We start from the raw sequence: 18539 nt of genomic DNA on the forward strand, positions 1-18539 counted from the left end.
GTCCACAGTATTCTGTAGCCAAGAGTACTGGAGTTCATTGCCATAAATATCTCCTGATTATCAAGCACTTATTATTTGTCACTAACTGTGGTTAACACTTTATATTTCTCATTTATTGTTCCCCAAAAGACAAATACAGTTATTATCTTCATTTTATGAGGAAACTTAAAGCTTTGAGAGGTTAAGTAACTTTTTGGAGATTAAAACCCATGATGTCATCTGGAAAAAATCCATGCTCTTAAGCATTAGGCATTATGCTAATGAGTACATCCATTTGCTGGTTTAGTAATAACTGGCTTTTGTTTGATATTGATATATCCAGTTCAGATAGCCCTTACTCTTTTCCTACTCTGGTCTAGAAGTTTGGTGGACTTGTACAGTTTATGCTCTGTTTCCCCTTGAATTTGTGTGAATAGTCTATGTTGCCCTTGTAAAGTTTTAAACAAAAAATGTAACTGTGGAATACCTGTGTAATCTTGGAGTCTTGGTTGTTTTTGGTGGGAAGCTGAGCCAGTTCACTGGGAAACTTGAACTTCCCAAGCTTCAAGATGGCACTTCGTTATTATGCCTTCAGATCTCTTCTTGTTTTAGGAAGGGTGAGATTCCATAAACAGGTGAATCTTATGACCAAACCTCTCCCCACATCTTCCTAAACAAGGAGTCTGCCATGTATACCATGCACCAGACAGAATTAGGACACCTGGTTTCTGTACCCCGATCCTCTACAGCAATAAGACACTATAATTTGATCATTTCAGTTGTGTGTTCTCCATTTAGGGTGACCCACTGCCCCAGTTTTCCCGGGACTATCCTGATTTTAGCAGTGCAAGTCCTGAAGCCTAGAAAATTCCTCAGTCCCAAATACAACTCAACCAATGATTGTCCTACCTCCTTTATTTTTCCAGAGCTGTATCCAAGCCCCAGATTCCAGCACTTCTGCTTTGTTGAATCTCCTGAAGAGTACAAATAAATCTTTTAAACTAAGAAATTGGGCAACTCTGGCTCAGATTCATAAGTGTGTAGTGGACCATTAGAGATACAGAACTTGAACAGATCAAGAAAGACCTATATAAATTTTGGAGGAATTTACAGATACTTAGCTTAAAAGGTTTGTAAAAGAAATAATTTTTTGTTTTATATTGCCTTCACTTTTGTTTCAACTCTATCCCTTCAGGGAGTAGGCTGAGTCTTAGAGGAAACCTTTCTCTGATTGTCAAAGTTCAAGTGGTAAATCATTGTTTGACATTGTTAGACCATCATAAATGTCCCTAATATACAAAGATGTCCTTGTCAGCAGTATTCCAAGCATAATAAGTAGAATGTAGGGTTAGATTGCAGAGAAGGCAGTGGCACCCCACTCTAGTACTCTTGCCTGGAAAATCCCATGGGTGGAGGAGCCTGGTAGGCTGCAGTCCATGGGGTCGAAAAGAGTCGGACACGACTGAGCAACTTCACTTTCACTTTTCATTTTCATGCATTGGAGAAGGAAATGGCAACACACTCCAGTGTTCTTGCCTGGAGAATCCCAGGGACGGGGGAGCCTGGTGGGCTGCCATCTATGGGGTCGCACAGAGTCGGACACGACTGAAGTGACTTAGCAGCAGTAGCAGCAGGGTTAGATTGAGACTTCTCAAGTGGTTCAGTGGTAAAGAATCCACCTGCTAATGCAGGAGACGCAAGAGATGCAGATTCTTTCCCTGGGTCAGGAAGATCCCCTGGAATAGGAATTGGCAACCCACTCCAGTATTCTTGCCGGGAAAATTCCATGGATAGAGGAACCTGGCAGACTACAGTTTATGGGGTTGCAAGATCCGACTCTTTGTGACCCCATAGACTGCAGCACGCCAGGCCTCTCTGTCCATCACCAACTCCCAGAGTTTACTCAAACTCATGTCCATTGAGACAGTGATGCCATCCAACAATCTCATCCTCTGTCGTCCCCTTCTCCTCCCACCTTCAATCTTTCCCGGCATCAGGGTCTTTTCAAATGAGTCAGGTGTTCACATCAGGTGGCCAAAGTATTGGGAGTTTCAGCTTCAGCATCAGTCCTTCCAGTGAATATTCAGGACTGATTTCCTTTAGGATGGACAGGTTGGATCTCCTTGCTGTCCAAGGGACTCTCAATAGTCTTCTCCAACTCCACAGTTCAAAAGCATCAATTCTTCGGCTCTCAGCTTTCTTTATAGTCCAACTCTCACATCCGTACATGACTACTTTAGCCAAATGACTTTATTTATTCTTTCATACTTTTAGCCAAGTTTGCCAAACAAGAATTATAATGGAAAATGCTAGTGATTTTTTTTTAAGTTCAAGTTCTAAATACTTTTAATTTTATTTAAGAAACAAGTCTTGATCTCAATTATAGGATTTTTCTCCCCTAATATGAAGTTATTTTTGCATTGATTGGGGAGAAATACAATAATAAGTTTTTAAACTCTGAACTACTAGCTGCACCTGCTTGGGATCTAAAACTGAAATGGAAAACACAAGGCTTAACCCCACATGCTCCCTGATCAAATGCAAAGGTTCTTAAAATAGCTCTGGGTGAAGATGTTTGGAGCAGCTGAAAACCAAGGAGCTGGTGTCCCTAGTCACAACCTGGCAGTTAATACCGTGGCTCAGAGGCAGCTGCCTCTGTCTCTTTCTGTCTCAAGGCCTGGAGCAGCAGCTCCTAGAAGAAGCACAGAAGCAGCCTCTGCTTTACCCACATTCCTGTCCTCCCTAAACTCTACTTTTCTAGTCAGAAGATTGTCCCTGGATCCGTCAAGGGGATCTGAGACATTCTGTCCAAGCCACTAGAGCAAAGTATTGGGTTGGCCAAGAAATTTGTTCGGGTTTTTCCGTAAGATGTTATGAGAAAACCCAAATAAACTTTCTGGCCAACCCAACAGCTAAACACCTCCAAACAATTACAATAAACCTTAAATAGGTACACGATAAATTCCAGGGAAAAAATGTAAGGAAGAAATAAAGTGCATTTGACTGATCATAGCTAGTAGTAACAGAGAATACTAGCTATGAGTGGTACCCTACACCCTGTTATCTTCAGTATCCCAGTTGCCAGCAGATCAGTTTACTCTCTTGAAATCCACCAGGGAGACCTTCACTCAGCACTGCTCTGTTCAGCTCTGCCTATCTTGATAGAGCTCTCAGTTAACTCATATGTCTCAGTTGATATAGCTGTCAGCTTACCATTTTCCCCCATAATTTTGTCCTGTGATATTTTCACTTACCGTTGATAAACTGCTTCTCTCAAGGGCCCACTTATGCATCCACCAGTAGCAGAATCTGGGCTGGGTGGACAATTGGTCTAATCTGATCTGATGGCTTTTTATGTTGCCAGACTTTTGGCACTAACCAGCGGTTTAAAATTCTATTGGCATTCACATGTAGATGAGTATACTATTATACTATCCTGTTCCCATCATAAAAAGAAGAAAAAAGCAGTAGCTTATATCTTGTTTAGAAACTACACTATTTTGAGGGCCAGAGGAAAGAACTCTTGGGTGAGTGTAAAAGGGAGGTAAAGGCAGGAAGACAATGGGGTGTGGGAAGGCCTGAAACTCTCCCATTGGCAGCTTCCAGTTGGCCACCACCACCTTCAACCAGTGCTCGGAACTGTGAGTATTCATGCTGAAAACTCAGAATTTTTCTAGACTTCGTTTGAGAAATTATTTAAGGAGACTGCATTAGAGAGAACATTAGCTGGGCTGGTTCCTTAAAAGTCTAAAACCTAGTTTTTCCATCGGCTGAACAGGGAATAATACTTGCATTTCCTATCATGCAGGGTCACCTTGGGATCAAGTGAGTGACTGATACTCGAATTGTGTAAACAGTGTAGGACACCTCCCAGGCATAAAACGACCCCGTGGTTACGAATACCACCATTGTACAAAGTTGCCTCAACCGCAGCGAGAAGCGCAGCACTGCCACTCTTTCTGCTGTAGCCTCCGGTGACTGACTGTCTTTGTCAGACAAATTAGACAGAAATGTCTTGAACTCTCATCAGATTTGAGCCCCAGATAGTCAGGAGGCCATCTAATACAAATTTTGCTCTAATGTCCTCCTTAGAGACATCTTGTCTGACCCAGACTATCAGTATGTGAGCCTTTGTCTGACATCTATAATTTAGAACAGAAATGTTAACATCCCTCAAAGAAGCCTCAAGTAGTTTCAGTAAAATGTATATTCCAATCTGATTATTTGGTCCCTGGAATTCTCTCCCTATCTTGCAGACACTAAATAAACCTTTATAAGTAGGAAAATTTTTTTCTAGTCTTTTTCTTTTAATTAGAAACAAAGGAGAAAACACCATGGTAGGCAACATGGACAGTATTAAGGTTCAAATCACTACTAATTGGCCCCTCTGTGAAGATCTCTATACTCAGAGAATATGGAAACCACTTTTGCTCCATTCACTGCTGTATCTCTGGTAACCCAACATGTAGTAGGCACTCTAAACATTTGTTGAATGAATGAACAAGTGAGCAAACTAATTAAGCCCTTTTGCCATAAAAGTGGTCTACCTAATTATAATGAAACAAAATAAAAAAATTATGTTGTTCTCTGTATGAATGGCTATTAAATGCTGGTGGCCACTTAGTTCTGTCCAAAGGCAAATAAAAGCAATATTTTTTTCTTTAAATGTTTTTTAATGTAACATATTGAAGAGGCAAGGCATGTATTTCAGTAGTAATGAAAATTTTCTTTTACGTTAAGACAAGAATAACATGGACTTTCTTCTGAAGAATACAGGGCCCTTTACTTTTGTTTTTCCCCATCCCTGGAGCTCATCCCCATTGCTCCTGAACTCTTGGCACATTACAGCATCTATCCCATACAATAGTTAAATGGATCATCATTTTGAAGCCACAATAAAGTATCTGTATCTCCAGTGACAATGTCAGTACCTAAGACCAATTCTTGGCTAACAAATTTTTTTATTGAACAACAGTTTAAATGAAAAAAGAAAACTACATACAAACTTTAACAGAATCTAAACTCTTTAAGAAAATTTTTTTTACACTTTTTTGTTTATAAGCAATACTTTCTTCATCCTAGAATTTTTACAGAATATTTTTGCATTGGTAATCTTAAGAACCCAAACTCAACATTGCTCTGGGAAGTTATCTGAAAAACTCTTGTAAGCATAGACTTGTCTTGATTGCCCAACGTATTTGTTTTAAAGAAATAGAAATAGCCCATGAATATTATTGCTGCCTTTAGAAATTTTCAATAACAAAGAGCTCTTTAAGTATTTATACTGGATTTTTAATTAAGTATAATATGAGTTTCATAATAGTGTCAACTGATGACTGTAGAGATGTATTTACTTGGAATATTTGTTTTGGGAGGATAGAAGATTGATGTATTAGAAAGTATCATCAAAGGAAAAGTATTTTTAGTTGAAGCAAGAGGAGCATTGCCACAGTTTGGAAACGTTTTCACCAGTAGTACGCCACCCCCTGCCTCCTTAATTACAAGCCTGATGCACACATAGAACATGGTGAATGTAGCTGAGCAGTGTGTGCATTGCATTTCTTGCAGTCTTTCGTAAGACTTGCATAGATATTGAAGAAAGATGTGATCATCAGGTGTAATGAAAAAGAGTGATTGAATATGTCACAAAAATTTTAGCTGAACGTGTATCTCTCGAACTGTATCTGTATTCAAAACTATGCATTCACCCTACACACTGACTAATACTCCCACTGAGCAAGTACAGTGAGCAGAACTTTCTCTGGTATCATTTGGCAGCAATCAGGCTTCATTTCCCATTGACACTGAGGTTTGTTGTGCCATAAATATCCAGTCATGCTTTGGGGTGATAGGTATCTTCCAAGACCTTCCAAAAAACCCCACCTCAAGAATCTGCTTCTCTTCTCTGGCCCCCATTCATCAAATCTTGCCCATTCATCAAATCTTTAGCACCAAAGAAATATGAACAAAAGGAAACGAAAAGGAATACCTCTAAGTTGCCATTTTAAGATGTTAATTTCTTCTGTCTTTCCATAAAAAGAAAATGCCTCCTAACCAGTCTAGCCTATCCAATACACTTCTCCATTGATAACCACATTTGGGATGATTTTCAAATTATGCATTGATCATTTACATCAGTTTGCAAAATCAAGCTATTACCAAGCAAAGTCATCGGCCCAAACCATTTTAAAATTTTTGACCATCTGTCTTGCTCTAAAGAGGATAGCAATTTAAAATTTTATTTTGGTCTCCTTTCATATCTCCTGTCAGGATAGTTCCTCTATTTTGCAAGCAGCTCTTCTTCATATTAAAAAAAGTCATCACCCTTCATAAGCCCTTAATCATGCCTAAGATTTACTCTATTCCCTTGCATAATGCCCAGAAGCTCCTGCTCCTGGGGAGCAGTGGGGGCCGTTCCTGGATGTTGGGTATCACAGACACGTCCCCAAAGCCTCTTCTCAGTGGCAATGGGGACACTTACCTTACCGCGCAGGTGCCTCTGCTTGGTCACACCCGGTGGTCCTCTCTTCTCATCCCCACCAAATCCAACAGTGGAATCCAGGGGCCAACAGCGTTTTCTTCTTTTCTTTTTGGACAGTCTCTCAGTTTTTGTTTTGTGGGCTTCAAAGTCAAGGAGAACTTGCAACCAGGGTCCACTGACAGTTCCGCAGAGGAGAGGCAGTGGGGAGCCCAGTACTGACTGGGCCCAAACACTAAATATAACCCTCCTCCCTCTCCAGGCAGTGTCCTTCATACTCAGAAGGCAGACGACCTGGCTGAATCTCTCACCCCACAGCTTGCCAGCCTCCACAGAAGAAAGGGTCTGACTGGACTGAGGTGCAGAATGAGACGACCCAAGACCCAGGAGCCATCTGCCCAGAGCAGACAAGTAGAGGCAGGTATAGGCTCCGTGAGTGTGTCTGGGTGTGTGTGTGTCTGTGTGTGTGTGTCTATGTGTGTGTGTGTTTGCATGCCTGTGCCCAGCAGCTGCTCTCCAGATTAGAAGACACCACTCTTTGGCAGGCAACTCTGAAACCACCCTCTTGGGTGATTTCAAATTTATGTGCACATCTTGGCCGAGAGAAGAAACCTCCCAGGCACAACCTGGGTCCCCTTCTGTGCCCTGTCACTGCCCCAGATACACTGTGAACCACAACAAACAGCGGTGCCAGCATCTTAAGAACAGATGCCCAGATGGACGTTAGACTGCACCTCATTTTGTACCCTGCAACCAAGAACTGATGCAAGCCCTGTTTGAGATTTAAGTAATAAGGGCATGCCCTCTTCTTTGACAGTCGTGACCCAAGGCACTGCAGAGACTCGCTATTATTAACGCTGTGTTGAACTTTAACTTGAATGCCTGCCTGTTCCATTCAGTGTCATATGAGACATGAGGGCAAAATGCTGAGGAAACTTAAGAGCAACATTCAAATGTATGATGATATTTATTATGATTAATCAAGGTTTTTGTTTTGTGTTATGCAATGTTAAGAAAAATCTCATACTTTGTTAAAATTTGTTAGTTTTCTCTAAGTGCTATCACTTAATCTGATTGGTGGGGAGGGGCAGGAGGAAGGAGCTTGTTCATTTCTTTAGCAAGTACATACTTCCTCACCAGTTAGGTATCAGGTCCTCTGCCAGGCAGACTCACCACTAGCCAGGTGCTCCATTCTGGGTATTATTTTACATAACCATCACAGCATCCCTTTAAGTTAGTCCTGTGCGTGCATGCTAAGTTGCTTCAGTCATGTCCCTATGGACTGTAGCCCGCCAGACTTTTCTGCCCAGACAAGATTACTGGAGGGGGTTGCCATGCCCTCCTCCAGGGGATCATCCAGACACAGAGATCGAACCTGCATCTCTTATGTCTCCTACATTGGCAGACGGGTTCTTTATCACTAGCGCCATCTGGGAAGACCAAACTGGTCTTGAATTGGTGATCAAATAAGAAAACCAAAGCTCACAATAATTAACTTCCCTACAGTCTCCTGGATGATAAACATCAGACTTGGAATTCAAACTTCCATCTGAGTCGCACTGAAACCCATGCTGTTTATTTTTAGCTATTATCATTGAAATAATTTCAAACTTACAGAAAAGATACATGAATAGTAAAGCATTCCTGTATACTCTTCACTCAGGTTCTCCAAATTTTAGCATTTTGCCACATTTGCTGTCTCTCTCCCTTTTTTCCTCTAATCTCCCTCTACCCACCTATCTCCTTGTGTTTATATGTGTGTGTGTATGTTTTTCTGAATCAACTTGTGTGCTTCAGTGTTATTATCCTAAAAGCAAGTACACTTTTCTACATAACTATTATATGACTATCAAATTCAGTATATTAATATTGATACCATTTTATTTTCTAATCCATAGTCCCCATTCAACTTTTTACCAACTGTCTCAATAGTATTATTTGCAGAGGGAAATGTTATTTTTTCATTTGTTCCAGGATTATGTGTAGCATTTAGTGGTCATGGCTCTCCCTCAATCTGAACAGTGTTTCAGTCTTTCTTTGTCTTTGGTGACGACGTTTTTAAAGAGTTGTCTGAGGAGACTATACAAATAGCTGAGGAAAGAAGAGAAGCTATAGACAAAGGAGAAAGGGAAAGATATACCCAACTGAAGGCAGACTTTCAGAGAACACCAAGGAGAGATAGATAACAAGCCCTTCTTAAATGAACAATGCAAAGAAATTTAGTTGCGTTCAGTTCAGTTCATTTTAGTTGCTCAGTCATATCCAACTCTTTCAGACCCCATGGACTGCAGCACACCAGGCCTTTCTGTCCATCACTAACTCCTGGAGCCTACTCGAACTCATGTCCATTGAGCCAGTGATGCCATCCAACCATCTCATCCTCTGTCGTCCCCTTTTCTTCCTGCCTTCAATCTTTCCCAGCATCAGGGTCTTTTCAAATGAGTCAGTTCTTCGCATCAGGTGGCCAAAGTATTGGAGTTTCAGCTCAACATCAATCCTTCCAATGAATATTCAGGACTGATTGCCTTTAGGATGGACTGGTTGGATCTCCCTGAAGTCCAAGGAACTCTCAATAGTCTTCTCCAACACCACGGTTCAAAAGCATCAATTTTTCAGGGCTCAGTTTTCTTTATAGTCCAACTCTCACATCCATACATGACTATTGGAAAAACCATAGCTTTGACTAGACGGACCTTTGTTGGCAAAGTAATGTCTCTGCTTTTTAATATGCTCTCTAGGTTGGTCATAGCTTTTCTTCCAAGGAGCAAGCGTCTTTTAATTTCATAGCTACAGTCACCATCTGCAGTGATTTTGGAGCCCCCAAAAATAAAGTCTGACACTGTTTCCACTGTTTCCCCGACTATTTGCCATAAAGTGATGGAATTGGATGCCATGGTCTTAGTTTTCTGAATGTTGAGTTTTAAGCCAACTTTTTCACTCTCCTCTTTCACTTTCATCAAGAAGCTCTTTAGTTCTTCACTTTCTGCCATAAGGGTGGTATCATCTGCATATCTGAAGTTATTGGTATTTCTCCCAGCAATCTTGATTCCAGCTTGTGCTTCATCCAGTCCAGCATTTCTTATGATACTCCATATATAAGTTAAATAAGCAAGGTGACAATATACAACCTTGACATACTCCTTTCCCGATTTGGAACCAGTCTGATGTTCCATGTCCAGTTCTAACTGTTGCTTCTTGACCTGCATACAGATTTCTCAGGAGGCAGGTCAGGTGGTCTGGTATTCCCATCTCTTGTAGAATTTTCCAGTTTCTTGTTATCCACACAGTCCAAGGCTTTGGCATATTCAATAAAGCAGAAGTAGATGTTTTTCTGGAACTCTCTTGCTTTTTCGATGATCCAACAGATGTTGTCAATTTGATTTCTGGTTCCTCTGCCTTTTCTAAATCCAGCTTGAACACCTGAAAGTTCACAGTTCATGTATCATTGAAGGATGGCATGGAGAATTTTGAGCATTACTTTGCTAGTGTGGCCACCTCATGCAAAAAGCTGACTCATTGGAAAAGACCCTGATGCTGGGAAAGATTTTTTTTTTTTTTAATTTTTAAACTTTACATAATTGTATTAGTTTTGCCAAATATCAAAATGAATCCGCCACAGGTATACATGTGTTCCCCATCCCGAACCCTCCTCCCTCCTCCCTCCCCATACCATCCCTCTGGGCCGTCCCAGTGCACCAGCCCCAAGCATCCAGCATCGTGCATCGAACCTGGACTGGCAACTCGTTTCCTACATGGTATTTTACATGTTTCTTTGCCATTCTCCCAAATCTTCCCACCCTCTCCCTCTCCCACAGAGTCTATAAGACTGTTCTATACATCAGTGTCTCTTTTGCTGTCTCGTACACCGGGTTATTGTTACCATCTTTCTAAATTCCATATATATGCGTTAGTATACTGTATTTATGTTTTTCCTTCTGGCTTACTTCACTCTGTATAATAGGCTCCAGTTTCATCCACCTCATTAGAACTGATTCAAATGTATTCTTTTTAATGGCTGAGTAATACTCCATTGTGTATATGTACCACAGCTTTCTTATCCATTCATCTGCTGATGGACATCTAGGTTGCTTCCATGTCTTGGCTATTATAAACAGTGCTGCGATGAACATTGGGGTACACGTGTCTCTTTCCCTTCTGGTTTCCTCAGTGTGTATGCCCAGCAGTGGGGTTGCTGGCTCATAAGGCAGTTCTATTTCCAGTTTTTTAAGGAATCTCCACACTGTTCTCCATAGTGGCTGTACTAGTTTGCATTCCCACCAACAGTGTAAGAGGGTTCCCTTTTCTCCACACCCTCTCCAGCATTTATTATTTGTAGACTTTTGGATCGCAGCCATTCTGACTGGTGTGAAATGGTACCTCATAGTGGTTTTGATTTGCATTTCTCTGATAATGAGTGATGTTGAGCATCTTTTCATGTGTTTGTTAGCCATCTGTATGTCTTCTTTGGAGAAATGTCTATTTAGTTCTTTGGCCCATTTTTTGATTGGGTCGTTTATTTTTCTGGAGTTGAGCTGTAGGAGTTGCTTGTATATTTTTGAGATTAGTTGTTTGTCAGTTGCTTCATTTGCTATTATTTTCTCCCATTCTGAAGGCTGTCTTTTCACCTTGCTAATAGTTTCCTTTGATGTGCAGAAGCTTTTAAGGTTAATTAGGTCCCATTTGTTTATTTTTGCTTTTATTTCCAATATTCTGGGAGGTGGGTCATAGAGGATCCTGCTGTGATGTATGTCGGAGAGTGTTTTGCCTATGTTCTCCTCTAGGAGTTTTATAGTTTCTGGTCTTCCGTTTAGATCTTTAATCCATTTTGAGTTTATTTTTGTGTATGGTGTTAGAAAGTGGTCCAGTTTCATTCTTTTACAAGTGGTTGACCAGATTTCGATGCTGGGAAAGATTGAAGGCAGGAAGAGAAGGGGACGACAGAGGATGAGATGGTTGGATGGCATCACCGACTTAATGGACATGGGTTTGGGTGGACTCGGGGAGTTGGTGATGGACAGGGAGGCCTGGCGTGCTGAGGTTCATGGGGTCGTAAATAGTTGGACACGACTGAGCGACTGAACTGAACTGAACTGAGGAACCAGAGATCAAATTGCCAACATCTGCTAGATCATTAAAAAAGCAAGAGAGTTCCAGAAAAACATCTATTTCTGCTTTAATGACTATGCCAAAGCCTTTGACTGTGTGGATCACAATAAACTGTGGAAAATTCTGAAAGAGATGGGAATACCAGACCACCTGACCTGCCTCTTGAGAAATCTGTATGCAGGTCAGGAAGCAACAGTTAGAACTGGACATGGAACAACAGACTGGTTCCAAATAGGAAAAGGAGTACATCAAGGCTGTATATTGTCACCCTGCTTATTTAACTTATGTGCAGAGTACATCATGAGAAACACTGGGCTGGAGAAACACAAGCTGGAATCAAGATTGCTGGGAGAAATATCAATAACCTCAGATATGCAGATGAAACCACCCTTAAGGCAGAAAGTGAAGAGGAACTAAAAAGCCTCTTGATGAAAGTGAAAGAGGAGAGTGAAAAAGTTGGCTTAAAGCTCAACATTCAGAAAACCAAGATCATGGCATCTGGTCCCATCACTTCATGGCAAATAGATGGGGAAACAGTTTCAGACTATTTTGGGGGGCTCTGAAATCACTGCAGATGGTCACTGCAGCCATTAAATTAAAAGATACTTACTCCTTGGAAGGAAAGTTATGACCAACCTAGACAGCATATTAAAAAGCAGAGACATTACTTTGCCAACAAAGGTCTGTCTACTCAAGGCTGTGGTTTTTCCTGTGGTCATGTATGGATGTGAGAGTTGGACTATGAAGAAAGCTGAGCATTGAAGAATTGATGCTTTTGAACTGTGGTGTAGGAGAAGACCCTTGAGAGTCCCTTGGACTCAAAGAGATCCAACCAGTCCATTCTGAAGATCAGTCCTGAGTGTTCCTTGGAAGGACTGATGTTGAAACTGAAACTCCAATACTTTGGCCACCTGATTCGAAGAACCGACTCATTGGAAAAGACCCTGATGCTGGGAAAGATTGAAGGCAGGAGGGGAAGAAGATGACAGAGGATGAGATGGCTGGATGGCATTACCTACTCAATGGACATGAGTTTGAGTGAACTCCGGGAGTTGGTGACGGTCAGAGAGGCCTGGTGTGCTGTGGTCCATGGGGTCACGAAGAATCAGACATGACTGAGCAACTGAACTGAACTTGCTAGAGTGTGAGATGAGTGCAATTGTGCAGTAGTTTGAGCATTCTTTGGCATTGCCTTTCTTTGGGATTGGAATGAAAACTTACCTTTTCCAGTCCTGTGGCCATTCTGAGTTTTCCAAATTTGCTGGCATATTGAGTGCAGCACTTTCACAGCATCATCTTTTAGGATTTGAAATAGCTCAACTGGAATTCCATCACCTTCAGTAGCTTTGTTCTTAGGGATGCTTCCTAAGGCCCACTTGACTTCGCATTCCAGGGTGTCTGGCTCTATGTAAGTGATCACACCATCATGATCAATGCAAGAATATGCAAATTGCAAAGTGCAAAGAAATAGAAGAAAACAATAGAATTGGAAAGATTAGAGCTCTTTTGAAGAAACTTGGAGCTATCAAAGGAACATTTCACGCAAGATGGGTGTGATAGGACAGAAACAGTAAGAACCTAATAGAAGCAGAAAAAATTAAGAAGAAGTGGCAAGAATACACAGAACTATACAAAAACAAAGGTCTTAATGACCCGGAATACCGCCTTTTTTTTTTATTATACTTAATAGTAGCATTCTGTGGCAATGCTATGTTAAGCATTTTGTGTTACTTAACTTAATTCACAGCAACCCTGTGGGAGAAATAGTGTTTTTTATCCACATTACAGATGAAGGAACTCACATTTGGAAATATTATTAATAAGTAACCTTTCTAATATACTAAGGTAATTAGTGAGAGATCTGAAATTTGAATTTAGATTAATCTGACTCCAGAGCCCCACTTCTAAACACCTGGGCTATATGAGAACCAATAAAGTGTAAATTATCCACTAAGATGTATTGCAGGAGGAGTCATGATTTACCAAAACTTGACTACAAACCCTCCTATATTAACTGCTAGCTACATGTGGCTGATTAGTACAAGAAACTTGGCTAATCCAAATTGACATGTGCTGTAGTTGTGAAATACACACTGAATTTCAGGTACTTCTTGCAAAAAAGAATAGAAAATATCTCATTAATTATTTTTATATTGACTATGTTGAAATTTAATACTTTGGATATATTGAGTTAAATAAAACACATTAAAATTATCTTTATCTTCACTATAGCCAAAAAAGTAGAAACAACTCAAATGTCTAACAACAGATGAGTAGATAAACAAAATGCAGTGTATGCCTATAGTAGAATATTATTCAGTCTTTAAAAAAGAATGGAAGTCTGATGTATGCTAAAATATTGATGAAACTTGATGACAAATCTAAGTGAAATAAGCCAGACAAAAGAACAAATACTGTCTGATTCTGCTTGTATAAGGTACCTGCCTGCCTGCCTGCTAAGTCGCTTCAGTCATGTCCGACTCTGTGCGACCACATAGACGGCAGCCCACCAGGCTCCCCCGTCCCTGGGATCCTCCAGGCAAGAATACTGGAGTGGGTTGCCATTTCCTTCTCCAATGCATGAAAGTGAAAAGTGGAAGTGAAGTCACTCAGTCGTGTCCGACTCCTAGCAACCCCATGGACTGCAGCCTACTAGGCTCCTCGGTCCATGGGATTTTCCAGGCAAGAGTACTGGAGTGGGGTGCCATTGCCTTCTCCATAAGGTACTTAGAATAGTGAAATTCATAGAGATAGAAAGTAAAGTAAGGTTACCAAGGGCTGGGGGTTAGGGATAGGAAGTTATAATTTCACAGGTATAGAGTTTCTGTTGGGATGATAGGAAAATTCTGGAAATGGATAGTAATGGTGGTTGCACAACAGTGTGAATGTATATACTTAATACCATTGAATTTTACATTCAAAAATGGTCGACAGTAAATTCTTATTTATATTTTACCATAGTTTTAAAAATTGTTTTTACCATTTTTTTTTTTTTGCTTTTTCATGAGACTACTAAAAAATTTAACATTACATAGGTGGCTTATATCTCTGTCAGACAGCACTACTATAGTACTGTATTTATGAATACAAAGAAGTAAATTCCTTATCAGTCTTTCCGTTTTCACATGGCATATTGAAGAGATTCTGGTATACCGCCATGGGCCTGAATCAGACTTTTCACAGTTTTGTTCACTCACCTTTGAAAAAGGTAAAGGACAGCTTTTGACTTAAAGTTATACTAATAAGATATACTTTTGAGATATAAGCAACTTTATGAGACAAGTAACCATGTGTTGTTTTAATAATTTCTTATTTTCCTTTTGCACAGTATCCACTAGGCCTCTTTCCAGAACTGATATAATTGTCTCTGCTTGGTGGCTAAGCCAGTAAAGAAGCTGCCTGCAATGCAGGAGGCCTGAGTTCACCCCCTGAGTTGGGAAGATCCCCTGGAGTTGGGAATGGCAGCCCACTCCAGTATTCTTGCCTGGAGAATCCCATGGACTAAGTAAGGAGCCTGACAGGCTACAGTCCATGGGGTCACCAAGAGTCAGACATGACTGAGTGACTAACACTTCGACTTTTCACTTTATGTATACCCTGAAATATAATTGTCATAAATTCCATCATGATTAAAGTTTCTTTGGGTCCATGGAATTAATATTAGTCTGACCATTAAAGTTTGAAAACTGGGTCTCAAGACAGTCATTCTCTCCCCTTCCTGTAGCCCTCCTATCACAGTGTCGACCGCCAATGGGTATCTGCAGGGGAGGAGGGAACGGAAAGCTGGGCAGACTCGTAGTTCTGTGGTGGAACAGACAGCTGATGGAATTGTGAGGACGTAACCAGAACAGATTCTCTAAAGGGTCGTATTTCCGTCTACTCATAGGTAACCAAACAACCAAGTAAAGAAGGGAAATAGCAGGGGAAAGTATCCCTTATCTTTTAGTGGTCATTTTTTTTCACTGATCCTGAGCTTCAATTTCCCCCTTTGTGAAGGTTCTGGACTGAAAGATCTTGGTTCTGCTGCTGCTGCTGCTAAGGCGCTTCAGTCATGTCTGACTTTGTGCGACCCCATAGACGGCAGCCCACCAGGCTCTGCCATCCCTGGGATTCTCCAGGCAAGAACACTGGAGTGGGTTGCCATTTCCTTCTTCAATGCATGAAAAGTGAAAAGTGAAAGTGAAGTCGCTCAGTCGTGTCCGACTCTATGCGACACCATAGATAGCAGCCTACCAGGCTTCTCTGTCCATGGGATTTTCCAGGCAAGAGTACTGGAATGGGGTGCCATTGCCTTCTCCGGATCTTGGTTCTAGTTAAGCACTAATATTCCATGAACCTGTCAACTGATGACCTGAAAATGATCCAGGAAAACACTAATGCTATGTATGCCTTTTGCTTAACTCTTACTAATAGTTATCACTGTGGATGTCTGCATTGAGAGATGTATCAGTATCAGTTCTTAAAAATATAGTGAGATTTAAACTCATTTTAAACTGTTTGTCCTTTTTTGTCTGTTTATTTCTGTGAACTGTGAAAAGAAGTGCAGGAGTCTCAGCAGCAGAGCTGGATCACTGGGTGTCCGAGACAGTGTTCCCTGGGCATGCCTCACGTCATGCTGACTCACATTCCAGACCCTTCCTTCCCACTGTCCTCTCCCGGCCCACATGGATTATGTTCCTCCCTGGTACTCCCAAGGCATCCAGAGCTTAACTGTACCTTACCCTCAATCCCAGTTTAATTGCAACTTCCAGCACACTTGTCTCTCCCCCTCTGCATCTGGGAGTTCTTAGAGCAGAGAGCACCTTCTAACACCGTAGCCCCAACCCTGAGCACAAAGTCAGAGCTCAGTAAATATGTACTGTATGGAGGCAGGATCACTGGCCATTCTAGTGCATAGAGGAAGAAGCAACCTTCAGGTAAAGCAGCTGTAGAATAGTGTCTCAGTGAGCTGAAAGGTCACGAAAGAAGAACGCTCACATATTAAACCTATCAATCAGTCATTTTTAAATTCCAGGCTTTTAAAATTTTTCCTAGTAAACATTTACCAGCAGAGAAATTGACAGATTTAAATCTCACATATTATCCTTTCTTTCCTCTTCCCTAAGGGTTGGATTAATGACTTATATGTAAAAATAAAAGGTCTGTATAACATGTATAACTGATTCACTTTGCTCTACACTTGAAACTAACACAGCATTGTATAGCAACTATGCTACGCTAAGCTATGCTAAGTCACTTCAGTCGTGTCCGACTCTGTGTGACCCCATAGACGGCAGCCCACCAGGCTCCCCCGTCCCTGGGATTCTCCAGGCAAGAACACTGGAGTGGGTTGCCATTTCCTTCTCCAATGAATGAAAGTGAGAAGTGAAAGTGAAGTCGCTCAGTCGTGTCCAACTCTTAGCGACCCCATGGACCGCAGCCCACCAGGCTCCTCCATCCATGGGATTTTCCAAGCAAGAGTACTGGAGTGGGGTGCCATTGCCTCCAGTTTTTAAAAAAAAAATTTAAGAGGTGGAAAAAAAGTTCTGGATAATCCACGAAACAGAAAAGTACCTCCAGGTAAACAGGTCTGTTTAGGAAAATCTGGTACAGTGAAGGGCAGCTCTCTCTTTTGAAGGCCACCTGTAGACAGTGTTCTAGAATTATACGTATTTTAGGGTTTCACATTTTTCTAAAGTGAGAATGATGCTAACAGGCTAACTTTTTTTAAAAGATGAGGAAAATATACTTTTGACTTCGGAATGTTGTTGTTACCAACAATTTGTACTTTTCGGTTTCCAGGTGCTATTTCTTCATATATTTCAGAAATTCCAAAATATCAGGTGACAGCTGTCTTAGCGCTAAGGCATTCCTCAAGTGTCCTACTTAAGTGTCGTTCTGTACTATTTCTCTCTCGGCAGAGCTGTATCATCACTCAGAAGCCTTGTTTATGCATATCGCTGCATTGCTGTCTTCACTTCTACATCCCCATTACTTTTCCAAATGGATACTAGTTCTCCCAAAACTAGAGGAAAAAGGAAAGAATTCCAGCAACATCTCAAACTGAATCAATGTTTTCTCCTTGACTAGAAAGTTCCTTTGTGAACAGGAAAAATACATGAGTTAGAAGAATTTCTCCCCTCTCAGCCCTTCTTCTCTTGACAATGTTGTTTTAATCTAGTCTTGTTTTTCCTTTCTAATGACACATCTTACAAAGACATGTTATATCAGCAAAAAGTTGATTCCTTTTTCAGCTCAAATCTTGGCTTAGTAACTTTTGTCTTTAATAGCCAGTTATACAAGTATAAGCACACCATTTTTAGCTCACTTCCACAGATATTTACTGAGTGCCTGCAATATACCATGCAAAACTCAGACTGTAGTAGGAGAGACACTCATCACAATTATAATTTTGATGGGCTGTGCATTGTAATATAGGGCTTAACATAATGCTGTCTGAGTCTACTCAAACTGCAGGTCGGGGAAGCTGCACGGGGCGGAGGTGGGGTGGAAATATTTGAACCGAACGCCCTGGGGGAGGAGGAGTGGGTTTCTGCCAGGGGCAGGGTTAAGAAGGAGAGTATTCTCCACAGAGGACACAGTGTGAGCGCAGGCAGGCTGGCAGGAGAGCACGCGATGGGCTCAGCAGAGTCGAGCTGCTCCCAAGTCCGGAGAACAGGGGTGTGGTGTCCAGCCTTGTCTTAGGTAAAGTGGAATCTTTATTTGGGTCCAAAATGTTAAGAGCCTTGATGCGTTGATGCCAGACGTTATAACCACACAGACAGTGGGGAGCCACCAGAGGCATTTTAGCAGAAAATTACGGTCAGAGAGGTATAGTGGGAAACCTTCAGGATTTGGATCCGGAAGAGCTCTGTGTAGGACTCTGGGATGTTTCTCCTGAAAAGAAGCTCAGTGCTCATCTAATTTTAGCCTCATGTTTTATTCATGAAAATTGTGTAACTCAGGTTTAAATTTCACACCACTGGTTGCCCTCTAC

The 18539-nt window shown here is 41.2% G+C and overlaps 2 protein-coding genes across 5 annotated transcripts in view; one reads left to right on the forward strand and one right to left on the reverse strand.

Moving 5' to 3' along the window:
* Positions 1-6760, reverse strand: part of FILIP1L (filamin A interacting protein 1 like) — a 308123-nt gene extending 301363 nt beyond the window's left edge. Inside the window, exon 1 of one of the 3 annotated variants that reach the window (XM_019969020.2) lies at positions 6461-6760. The gene's annotated coding sequence lies outside the window, so the exon portion shown is untranslated. The remainder of the gene's footprint in view (positions 1-6460) is intronic. The other 2 variants (XM_070787063.1, XM_070787039.1) reach the window with 2 other exon arrangements.
* CMSS1 (cms1 ribosomal small subunit homolog) overlaps positions 1-18539 on the forward strand; it is a 394532-nt gene that overhangs the window by 309345 nt on the left and 66648 nt on the right. The window contains exon 2 of one of the 2 annotated variants that reach the window (XM_070787095.1): positions 6720-6878. The exons of the other annotated variant lie outside the window; for it this stretch is intronic. Within the exon in view, the coding sequence (XP_070643196.1) occupies positions 6720-6878 (159 nt within the window). The remainder of the gene's footprint in view (positions 1-6719; positions 6879-18539) is intronic. 2 annotated transcript variants of the gene reach the window in all.

Source organism: Bos indicus, chromosome 1 (assembly GCF_029378745.1).
Source record: "Bos indicus isolate NIAB-ARS_2022 breed Sahiwal x Tharparkar chromosome 1, NIAB-ARS_B.indTharparkar_mat_pri_1.0, whole genome shotgun sequence".
Taxonomy (NCBI): domain Eukaryota; kingdom Metazoa; phylum Chordata; class Mammalia; order Artiodactyla; family Bovidae; genus Bos; species Bos indicus.